The sequence below is a fragment of the Mustela erminea genome, chromosome 6, assembly GCF_009829155.1.
Source record: "Mustela erminea isolate mMusErm1 chromosome 6, mMusErm1.Pri, whole genome shotgun sequence".
Lineage (NCBI taxonomy): Eukaryota > Metazoa > Chordata > Mammalia > Carnivora > Mustelidae > Mustela > Mustela erminea.
This window is the reverse complement of record NC_045619.1, coordinates 121,324,241-121,336,194: the sequence shown is the minus strand read 5'-3', so window position 1 is coordinate 121,336,194 and position 11,954 is coordinate 121,324,241. Positions and strand designations below refer to the sequence as shown.

Sequence of the window (11,954 nt, the reverse complement as noted above, 5' to 3'; positions counted from 1 at the left end):
GCCTCTGCCTTCGGCTTGGGTCATGATCTCAGGGTCCTGGGATTGAGCCCCGCATTGGGCTCTCTGCTCAGCAGGGAGTCTGCTTCTCGCCTCCCCACTCCTCCCACCCCCGCTTGCCTCTCTGCCTACTTGTAATCTCCATCTGTCAAATAAATAAATAAAATCTTTAAAAAAAAAAAGAGGGTAGCTTCAGAACAATCCAGCCTTGCCAACACCTTGATCTGGGACTTCCAGCCTGAGAACAGTGAGGCAATAACATTTCTGTTGTTTAAGCCCAGGCTGTGGTGTTTTGTTATGGCCGCCGCAAGAGATTGATACAGACCCTTCATTTAGCTGAAGACTGGCAGGTGGGGGAGAAAGCCTTCTTGCAGTCATAGTGTTTGTTGTTCCCTTGCTTTCTTCAGGAAAACAAGAGGAGAAGCTTGTGTCCTCCTACCTCCCCTTCCCTGCCACCCTTTCTCCCCCGGCTATCACCCCTCTGCCTCACAACCTAGAAAGAAAGATGTTGATGTCCTAGTGCCTTTTTCACAGGCTGGTCATGGAAAGTGAATCCCCCATCAGGTATGACTAAGTCAAATATTAGTCTCATTCCCAGCTACCTCCTCCATCTGTCCCTACTGTGAGAAAACTGAGCTGGACTCAATTTTCACATTATTTCTCTGGAGTTCACAGTCCCCCTGGTAACTTTTTTCAGCCATCACTTTATGTCATCATTTCCTTCACTCTGCCTCCCACTTTTTTTTTTTTTAAATCTCCTTTAGTCTTGGATTAATGTTATATATAAAAGAACCAAGTGTTAATCTTTGTTTCACCATAGGTGGTGAGAACATAGTTTCTTTTTATTAGTTTTTTCAAAGTGGAAGATAAGGAAAATGCTAGAAGTATAATTAAAGATAAAAATAAAAAAAGACTTAAAAGAGATTTTAAATTCCTATGAGAGGAGCCCCTACGAGGCTTTTCAGGAAGGACTAATTTCTGACAGTCACAGATAAGGGAGACTGGTTCATCTTTGTCATTTGGGGGGAGGTGATTTTAGAAAAAGCTGTAAGGGACTTTGAAGGCTGGATAACCCACCAGTCTCAAAGTATAGGGGCAGAACTCCTTGTTATCCTGGTTCCTTTCCTCCTGGAAAAAAAACTATAGCTTGATTTTTTTAAAAAAAGATTTTATTTATTTATTTGAGAGAGATCACAAGAAGGCAGAGAGGCAGGCAGAGAGAGAGAGAGAGAGAGGAGGAAACAGGCTCCCCGCTGAGCAGAGAGCCCGATGCGGGGCTCGATCTCAGGATCCTGGGATCATGACCTGAGCAGAAGGCAAAGGCTTTAACCCACTGAGCCACCCAGACACCCCTTGATTTTTTTTTTTTTAAGTAATAAAAGGTCCCATGTTTGAAAAATAATGCTGAGCCAGAGGTGGGGTAGAAATGGTGGAGGAGGCGGGAAAAATAGGGTTTGGTGGGGGATGGTGCTAGAAATGGCTAACGGACAGAAAACAAAACCAAAAATCAAATAGAAAATGTCTATAGGACCCCGAGTCTTGGATGTTTGCTGTGGTAATGCTGATTGCACCATCTAATACACCAGTTGCTCAACTATGGGGGCTGGGGATGAGGGGAGGGCAGGCACTCTCAAGGGCTCTCACCACAAACACCCTTTCCTCTACGATTATACTGAGGGTAGGATGACCAGATAGAATCTGTTGTGCAAACAAGTACAATTATGAGCCTGAAGGGGGCACTATAACTAAGTAATGTTTGAAGAACAAGACCATCCCAGGCAAACTAGGTGGAGTCACCCCAGCTGGCGGTCGGTCACTTCGGCAGGCAGTCCTTTCTTCACTCCTGCACTGCCCCCGAAACAAGAATGAGGAAAAGCGCAGCCCAAGGTACTTAGCACTGAGTGTTTGGCACTTAGGTGGGCTTTGCCTTAATTACCTACTACTCCCCTCAGCAACCCAAGAGGCAGAGGCAAACACCTAAATATGCCAGCAGATGCCTACCATCTCCTTCTGGAGGAGAGGGGATAATCGTTATAAAGGAAATTGGGACATCAAGATGTCGGGGGATTTTGCCCAAAGGAGTTTTCCTCAGCACACACACATGATCAACCATTAGGACTCTACGGCCTCAAAGCAATACCCTCCCCCACCCCGCCTTACCTCAACTCTATCCATCCTCCAGAGACCTGAAGCTTTTCCCAGCTTTACCATTCATTCCGAGCTCCAAGTTTGCTAACCTTGATGGACTGAGCCCTTCTCTGCATGAGACACCACAGCCCTCTACCCTGACCTTGCCCCATGTTTTAACTCCCACAGCGGAGTCTGGCTTACACTACCAGCTCCAAGTGCACCCGAAGCTCCCTTTAGCCAAAGTCTCTCATTTTACAAAGTCTTTTTGTTAGAATTGAAATCACACACAGGTATGGCCCCAGCTGAACTAAAAGGCCTACCATCTTTGAACAAGTTCTTTTATGATAGGTCATCTGTTTGTAAACTTAAATAACTTCACTGAAAAGTGAAGTCTTCCTTATGACCAAAGTTAATAGTGGTATCGCAAGTGAAGTAAGTTGAATTTATCCAGTTAACCTAAACTTGGTACCTTTACCAGCAGGACCAAAAAAAAAAAAAAAAATTTCACTGACACTGTATTCTCACTATATCTAGATAACTATTTTGATAATAGCAAGTAACACACCAACAGAGTTTTCCAAAGATTTATTGAAGCAGAAACAAGTTGGTCAGATACTTGTTGGAAAAAAAGCAGTTTTAATGGTATTCAAAAATACTTTTTAAAAAGTATTCTAGCACAAGTTTTCTTGGTAAACTAGATTATGTTGTAAACTTTTTCCTAAATCTTTTAAGAGTGTTGGTTCTTAAGAACTAGAGGTTATTCCTATTCCAAATCTATCTTGCGCTCCTGAAAAACTGCAGAAAGGCACTTGGAAGCTGTTTCTTTAAGATACGGATTTCTGTTTTTATTCTTGCTGGTAGTGACCGCTGCACCGACTCTGTGCCATCTTTACTCAAGGTCATCGTGATGCTGAGAAGTTTCATTGATAACCTGGTAACAAAAAAATCGAATCAAACAGAATGCCTGTTGAAGATTCAATTACCCCATGAAGCGTGACAAAGGAAAATCTTCCCAAGTAGGTGTCACTGAAGGTGAAAAATAGGCAGGTTATATTGGTGATGCAAGGCCAAGGTCACAGCTAGGAGGGGCAGATAAGTGTGTACCATGCTTTTCATCTACACGCGAAAGTAGTTATCTTATGGAATGTTAGCGCTTAAAAAAAAGGAACATTGAAAACGGAGTACGGAGGATGCTATCATCATCCCATGCAGCCAAGTTTAAGAGCAATGAAGACAGACTAAAATATATAGCCAAGTACATTTTACATGTATGTGCAAGAGGAGATTCTATGAAGATTACAACAGCTTTCGGCCATTTCTTTCCTGGCATAGAGAAGTAACAAGAAAAGTGATTATCTGGCATGTTCTTGCGCTATGTCCAAGGGCCTAAGAGTGTTCAGGTGTCAGTCGGCACAGAGGGCCGAACGTACAGGACTACAACAATCCTGATAATGAGGGAGTCTAGGAAGGAACTTAAAGCTGTGCTTCAATCTAAAATTAAGGAGCACAGAAAACAACAACAACAACAACAAAAAAACAAAAAAACAACAACTGATTTTGGACAGGAAGATTGCTCTCTCACCTTCATATTCAGGAGCCAAATAGTTGGCTGTGTGTCCTGCCAGGAGAAGAGGCCTATTCTCTTTGGAGGGGTCATGAGTGAAACCGAAACCCACCCAATTAGCCAGGTGTTATCTGAGACAGAGTCTTAACGATTCACGAAGCTAACGATGTCTGCCTGACATGATGCATTTTGACTGAAAGATACCAACCTGTCCATCTCTAGTCTCAACCGTCTTGATCAGAAGTGTCCTTTTTGAGTGAGTATCGACCAGAGGGAGGGAATCCAGATTGGTTTCTGAAGAGAGAACAAAATGCCCAAAATTAGCAAAGGTGAAATTTTAAAAAGACGAGTAACTGTTTGGCCCAAGGAGTTCTGATCGTTGTTCACAACTGTCTAAAGTACTCCTCCCAAAACATTTCTCAAGACTCAAGACCTGTTTGAAAGCCTGGGCCCTGGTAACCCAGTAGCTTCCTGGATAGACTATTTCAATGTATACTCCAAAGGCTGAAGTCCAACGGAGCTGGAATTTAATTGGGAACAAAGATTTTAAGTCAGTACGTGGGTCTAAAAATTATGAATGTTTTAGAGGAGTTTATCTTATATGGCATTTTCAAAAATCATTTAACAAATCAGGGCTTCATCATAAATGGACTGGGGATGAGCTGCTCTAATTTTTCATAAGGGGAGATCAAATGCTTACCCCTCAGGTTCAGGGAAGAAAAGTTTGGAAGAGGCAGAGCAATCCTGTAAAGGGATAAAGAAAAACCATTAAATTTTTGGAAAAGAACAATAAGGAATGAATTTATTCAACTTCTTGTTTTCATCAAATAAGAGAATGTATTCTTGGAGCTCATTAAGGGAGGGATATGCCTCAGAATTATCTATCTAGGACTGGTCTCATTAGTACATTTAAAACCTCTCGAGCATTTTGTCTGCGCGCTGAAGAGTGGGAAAAGCGTTGCCGCTCCCAGAGTTGTGAGTTCAAATCCCAGCTCCACCATGATTAACGCTGACTAGGGCCCAGTTACTAAAACTCTCAAACCTAAGGTTCTGTAGCTATAAAAAGTGGTCAGCATCTACCTTGAAGAAATGTTCTAAAGGTGAAGAGGTAACGCACGTAGGTCAAGTGAGGGGCGTAATTCCTAACAAAGGGCAGCTCTTAATTCACGTGCAGAAGCCCCTATAACATACCTGCTCTCCTCGCCTTCCAGCAGCTTCCTGTAGGTGGCAATCTCAATGTCGAGAGCCATCTTGACATTCAGCAGGTCCTGGTACTCCCGAAGGTGACGGGCCATTTCTTCCTTCATGTTCTGAATCTCATCCTGCAGGCGGCCAATAGTGTCTTGGTAGTTAGCAGCTTCGACGGCAAAGTTATCCTCCATTTCACGCATCTGGCGTTCCAGAGACTCATTCTGCAGGAGGAAGAGAGGCTTCCGACGTTACTTCCCAAGAAACCCCCAGCAATTCCCAGAACCATTTAACGGACCGATTGCGATCCGTTCCCCTAGTGGCAAAGACGGGGAGCCCTCCAGTTTCAGGGGAAGGATCCAAGCATCAAGTGTTCGAAGCCAGAGTACAGGTGTCCACTAAAAGGTGGACACCATCATGCCTCAGAGGGCTCTCTGAACCTGTCCTGCCAACTCATTTTCTTAGGATTAAAACATAAATTTGTCTTCAGCAGAAGTTTTGTTTATATTACATTTACATTAGCCTGGGTCATGTGAATGATGCAAGCGGGTTACGGGTCTCCGGGTCTCGCCCCCCCCCCCAATCAGTGGGATCTGATACTCACAGTCCCTTTGAGGGCGTCCACTTCGCAGGTGAGGGACTGCACCTGTCTCCGGTACTCATTGGACTCCTGCTTCGCCTGGCGCAGGGCATCATTGTTTCGGTTAGCAGCCTCAGAGAGGTCAGCAAACTGTAAGAAAGAGAGCACAAATTGTGGACCACCCCCGTGACTTGGTCACAGATCCTCTAACATTCTCCACTGCCTGGAAAAACGGGCAAACTTCCAGTTGGCAAGCAAACCAACAAAGAGCACATAATCAAGACCAGATTTCATATTTTAAGTTCAAATCTCCACGTCCTCCAGACTACGTCTACACTTCTGTTCTAACAGCAAAGGGAGAGCAGCAGAATGCGGATGTTGATATTTTTTTAAGTAGAAATTTGATGTGTTACCCTCATTCAAGGAGGGTGAGGGTCACGGGCGTGGTGCTGATGGAATTCCTCTGAACTAGGGTTCAGAAGGGACTGGAAAGACGGTCTGACGGGGAGGCTGCAGCAAGAGCAGCCTTGAACAACAAGTTTAAGAAGTTCAAGCCAACTTTCTGACTAGAGCTACGGGTCTGCAGGGACCACAAGCAGGTACAAAGTGTTTCCAGGACAAAATGCTCTTCTTTTGTTCCAGCCACACTGACTGCTTTCGTACCTTGGACTTGTACCATTCCTCAGCCTCCTGAAGGTTCTTGGCAGCCACGCTTTCATACTGCTGGCGGACGTCTCGCAGGGCAGCCGTGAGGTCAGGCTTGGAAACATCCATATCGATCTGGACATGCTGGTCCTGAATCTGGGCCTGCAGCTCCTGGATTTCCTATAGAAAAGAACAGACAGAAGGTCGGCCATGCCCAGGATGGAGGCAACGTCATCCACATTCATCCACGAGACATGGTTTCACTTGCCTCCTCATGGAGTTTCTTCAAAAAGGCAATCTCTTCCTGCAAGGATTCCACTTTGCGCTCAAGGTCAAGACGTGCCAACGAAGCATTGTCAACATCCTGGTTTGAAAAGAGAGAAGGGCCGTTGGGACGATGCCGAAGTCAACGCCTTATCTCATTTATTCATTTTAAATGAACCGTAGCAGCTTAGGCTCTTCACTGGGAAAAGGCTGTTGACAACTTTTATGACCATTGAATTAAGTCTATAAATCACCCAGTATGATAATATATTTTCTTTTCATTAATAAATTTGAATTGTAGCCCACTGTATTGTATTCAGGTGGCTAATAAGCAATTTCAATATAAATAAATGTTAAACTGCAATCAGTCATCACTGAGTCTCCGTTACACTAGTCAAGTTTTTCTTTATTTTTTAAATTTCCGTTCCAGAAAAACAAAGTGTTATATTAGTTTCAGGTGTACAATATAGTGATTCAGCAACACTGTCCATTACTCAGTGCCCATCACAGTGAGTGTGTTCTTAATCCCCATCTCCTGTTTCACCCTCCCCTCTGGTGACCCTCAGTTTGTTCTCTGTAGCTAAGACTCTGCTTTTTGGGTTGTCTTGTTCTTTGTGCATCTGTTTAAATTCCACATGAGTGAAACCGTAAGGTATTTGTCTTGCCCTGACTGGTTTTTTATTTTTTTTAAACTAGAAAAATCAGTGTCACCATTTTTAAGGTATCTTTCTTTTAGAAATGTCATGAAATAACAGGACATAATAGGGTTGACCAGATTTCATTTTGTGTATACTTAAGTACATGTAAAGCAGAAGTTTGTTTGCTTCAAAAGTTTCAGTGTGTATCTGAGCTCTTTTGTGTCTGAGCTGGGCATGAGGCCAAAATGGGTCTTGGAAGTCATGACCCTGAGATCAAGAGTCAGAGGCTTAACCGACTGAGCCACCCAGGTGCCCCTCTACTCAAATCTTCGGAACGCAGTCATCTAGCAAGGCTAGATTTATACTCTAATTCAAGATGTATGCTGGCAAAGATGCAGTTTAGGCACACAAGGAAAAGAAATGTCATTCTGTACTCTATTTTCTTTGCTTCCGAATCTGGTAGATTTTCTCTTAAACTCCTATCTCACCCTGCAAGGGTGTGTCCCTCCTTTTCACTTAACACTCTGTGTAAATTCAGTTACTTAGTTTCAGAATGACTGGTCAAAATGCATGTAATGAAACTATATGCAGAATTCTCGCTGCTCTGACTCTCCTCTGTTTCCATCACTTGCAAACTGCTATGTCCCAGAGATTTTATTTCCCTTCAAGGAAATGTTATAAGAATTTTTATACTTCTTATTTTGTAAGCAACTGTATGTGGAGTGGAGTCTAGTGTATAGCACTGAAGTCTTAAATGTTGAGACACCTCTCTAACCTTCATGGGAAGATGAACAAGTAATGAGTGATAACATTAAAAAAAAAATCTGGCTTGGGAAAAATTCATTTTTTCTTATTAAGCCCTAAAAAAAGGGACACAGAAGGTAATTTACTAACCTCTACAAAAAAGTTTTTCATGGGACATTTCTACTTCCTTGTAAGAATATGAGGGATTTTACCGAATGCCTAAAGAGGAGATCATTCATACTCATTTGTTTTATATTAACTCACTATTCTGCAAAAAACATTACAGATATGATGATCATAAATGCTCAGTTACTAAAATGGGCCACACATTGCAGTGCTTAATTTGGTAAATGTATTTCTGCTTCAAAATGTTATTCTAGACTATTCATCTGAGAGCTTAGATAGCCATCCCAGTAAGTGTCCAGGACTAGCAGCTCTTCCTGCTTTTGAATTCCAATTCAAACTAAAAATCCTTGAAGTCTATCTAACTTTGCAGCAAAAACTCCTTTACTTAAAAATCCATTCTCCGGCCTTAGGTTCCTTCTTCATTTAAGGAGAAGTGTTAAAAAATAAAGAAACCAAATAAAGAAAGGCCTTTCAAAATGAGAGTGTGACTGTAGCTTTAAGAACTTTTCCCATCACATACTTCCCAAGTCTGGGCCAGATATTAGATAACGGATGTTAGCAAATACTTGTGTCCAATTAGAGCTGAGCTTACATCATTACATATTCAATAAGAATGTAGCCTGTTGCAAAGCTTCTCTGGGAACACAAAGACTCCTATTATTTCTGTCCAAAGCCACCACACTTGCCAGAATGTCTGTATCTACATTCCATAGCGAAGCCCGTAGAAACCATTAATACCTTTCAGCCTAGGGGACAGATGGCTCCTTTTCACCCTTATTAGATCACAAAATAGTTCTGCCTAGTGATACTTCCATATAACTTTAATGCCACAATGGAACTTGCAGAAAAGAAAAAAAAAAACCTTGCTGGCTTAAGTCCACTTGAACTAAGTTTCTTATCCTCCCAATACATTTACATTTCAAACTACAGGGCATCACTGTGCTTTTCCTGGCCTTGTAAAAGTTAGCCAACTTGACTTTAGCAAACTTTTATCTGTATCAAACTGTAACTGTTCAGAGTAAGAATGTCAGTATGTTGCAGAAACAAAACGGAAAAAATTATTTCTTTGGACAAACATCTCGAAACGAAGTAAAGAGTTGAAGACTGTGTCCTACGGAACGGCTTCGTTCATTCAAGGGTTTTCATTGGGAGAAGCTCGAATCTGTGCTCTTTCTGCCACTAGGGGGCTTTGCCCACGGACGGAAAGTTTTGCGCTATCTAGACGTGGGGTACGTAACTTTGCCGGCTGCTCGGGGCTGATCGGGTGGGGTCCCGTGGTTGCACGCGGGAACAGAATACAAACCTGTCTGAAAGACTGCAGGGTGCTCTCGGCTTCCTCTCTCTGCAGCATCTCCTCTTGCAACCTGAAAACAGTCGCACGTTAACCAAAAAGGAACTGGGAAACCGCTAGGGGCGGGGGCGGCCACACCCAACATCCACGTCGCTGTGCCTCGAGACGGGAGCTGCTGCGCCACCTCTGCGGCCAGCCCGCGACTGCGGCTTTTAGAATGGCTGCGCTCCGCAAGTTTTAGCGGGGCCCCAGCGGCAGCGTGCAGAAGCAATCACGGTCGCCACCCTAACCTGTTACGCGACGCCGCGACGCCGCCACCCCGCCCCCGAGGAACCTCTGCAATCCCTTTGTCTCGCTTCCGCCACATCCCTCCTCTCTTCCCTCCTCCCCGCCCCATGATGGCAGCCTGCCAGAAGGGGCCAGGAAACTTTCTAAAAGTTTGGGGAAATGGCGCTCATCGCTTACAAGGGCCTTCGGCCGCGCAAAGACTCGTAGTTTTAAGAAATCTGTAACCTGAAGCGGGGTGTTCTTGGGCAACCAGTGGGGGTGTAGGGGAAATGCTAACTGCAAGGTATGGGTTCAGGGCGGGGCTGCACCGCCGCAGCCACAGCCCCGCTCACCCGCTGTCCCCCAGTCCGCCACCGCCCCAGCCACATCCCCAAGGGCGTGGCAGCTTCTCGCGGGGCCCCTGTTCCCCTCTTCCTCCCTCCCGCTGCTCCGCGAGGACGCCGCCTTACTTCTCCCGGAGCCGCATGATGTCCTCGGCCAGGTTGTCGCGCTCCACTTCGACGCGGGCCTTGTCATTGGTAAGCTGATCCACCTGCCGGCGCAGCTCCCGCATCTCCTCCTCGTAGAGGTCCCCCAGGCGCGATTTGCCCTGGCCCTTGAGCTGCTCGAGCTCGGCCAGCAGAATCTTGTTCTGCTGTTCCAGGAAGCGCACCTTGTCAATGTAGTTGGCGAAGCGGTCATTCAGCTCCTGCAGCTCCACTTTCTCGTTGGTGCGGGTGTTCTTGAACTCGGTGTTGATGGCGTCCGCCAGCGAGAAGTCCACGGAGTCCTGCAGCAGGCGCACGCCGGGCACACTGCTCCGAAGGCGCACCGCGGAGGAGCGCGTGACATACGCGCCGCCCGGGGACGAGGTGTAGAGGCTGCGGCTGGTGCTGGGGCGCAGGGCGCTGCCCAGGCTGTAGGTGCGGGTAGACGTGGTCACGTAGCTGCGCGTGGAGCTCGGCCGGCTCCCGGTGCCGGGGCCGCCGAACATCCTGCGGTAGGAGGAGGAGGACACAGACCTGGTGGACATGGCTGCAAAGGGTGGCGATGGGCTGGGCGGCGGCTGCGGCACCGACAGGCGAGCGAGGGCGCGGTGGGTGTGGGCGATTAGAGCGCTACTGCGTCTCCAGTGCGGGCGATCCCGGAGCGAGAGTGGCAGAGGGCTGGGCCCCTCCAAGGGCGCAGTTTTTATAACCCATTAGAAAGAGGATCCCCTCCCACTGCCTCCCAGCCGCAGACCGCGCCAGCCAATGGGGACGGGTCGAGGAGAGGGGAGGGTGGGCGGGGGTTGGGGCGGGGGCGCCCTCGAGCCTTCCTCCCCGTCGTTTTGCAAGCCCGGCACTGGGCACCGTCCCGTTACTTTTTGGTTGGGCTGGGACTTTCGGGGGCTTTCCTGATGAGGACCTGAGTTCTGCTCCCCACTGGGTGCTAAAAAAGGCGGGGTCGCGCGGTGGTGGGCGACCCTGCACGGAGCTGGACCAGAGGGGTAGCGGGCACCGCGCCATAGAGTTCTGGGAGGAGGCTGGCGGGTGGGAGGGGCGCTCGGCGGCAGGACTCCGGTCTGCCGGGGGCGTGTGGGTGGGGAGACCCGCCGGCAAGAAGCAGGAAGCGGGGGGAGTCAGGGATCCATAGGGTCGGAAGACGTGGAGAAAGAAACAAAGAGTGCCCGAGATTGGAGCGCGAGGTGGGGGCGTGCACCGCCCAGGACGCAGAGCTGGGGCCCCGCGCAGCCTGGCGCACCGCCCACTTTGGCCCGCGAATCTTTTCAACCTCTCGTTTTGGGGGTTCCAGTTCAAGCATCTAACGGGCTCTGTCTGGGTTTGGACCGCGCAAACTTCGAGGCGGCGGCGGGGAAAGCCCAGGGGAGAGGGGTGGGGTCACTGAGTCACTGGCAGTGAGTCACTGAGCCCTGCTGTCCTCCGGGGTTGAGGGCTCCTAGCGGTTCGGGAACCGCTAGACGAGATGGATTCGAGTCTCCTCGGGCCGCGCGCACACTGTTCTGAGTTTTACATAACTTCGAGTCGGGCCTCCGCTTTCCTCTGTGCGGTTCGCCTGCGGGGATACTGGAGCACCCCTACGTTCTTAAGGACTCTCCAAACCTGGTTTTGTTCCAAAAGTGAGGACTTTCCCATCAGCAAGACATTTCTGCAGAGCCGGGATAGCTGCCAAACACCGGTCTCCAGCATCACGAACGCACTCGGGGAGGGGTTTTCTTTTCAAAGTTCCCTCCTACCGTTCCCTCTGGGCTCCTCTCAGTGCCCCCCCCCCGCCCGCGTGAAACCACACCCGACTCTTAACACGATCTGAAAAGTTTGGGTAGAAAGAGGAAACCCAGCGTCCGTAGTTTCAAAATCAAATCGAGAGATCACTGGTTTTTCAGCTATAGTGGAAGTCATTAAAGGTAGAATCTATGCCAATTATAGAATTAATTAGGTGTTGCTTTAAAGCCCGGATTTGATTAATGAAAGGCAATTATATAACTCAAGTGACAGAATGCTTGGGGAAACTAGATTTATG

At 47.2% G+C, this 11,954-nt stretch overlaps 1 protein-coding gene across 2 annotated transcripts; it reads right to left on the bottom strand.

Annotated features, from left to right (window-relative positions):
• Positions 1 to 2,697: 2,697 nt before the first annotated feature.
• VIM (vimentin) lies at positions 2,698 to 10,618 on the bottom strand. Of its 2 annotated transcripts, XM_032349516.1 has the most exons (10): positions 9,905 to 10,618; positions 9,180 to 9,240; positions 6,373 to 6,468; positions 6,123 to 6,284; positions 5,484 to 5,609; positions 4,883 to 5,103; positions 4,392 to 4,435; positions 3,900 to 3,985; positions 3,387 to 3,450; positions 2,698 to 3,058 (listed from the first exon to the last, which is right to left on the bottom strand). In XM_032349516.1, the coding sequence occupies exons 1-9, from the start codon at positions 10,465 to 10,467 to the stop codon at positions 3,424 to 3,426; spliced, it is 1,386 nt and encodes a 461-aa protein (XP_032205407.1). In that variant the 5' UTR covers positions 10,468 to 10,618; the 3' UTR covers positions 2,698 to 3,058; positions 3,387 to 3,423. The 2 variants fall into 2 exon arrangements, with proteins under 2 accessions (XP_032205407.1, XP_032205406.1); XM_032349515.1 differs by lacking the exon at positions 3,387 to 3,450.
• Between the last annotated feature and the right edge of the window lie 1,336 nt (positions 10,619 to 11,954).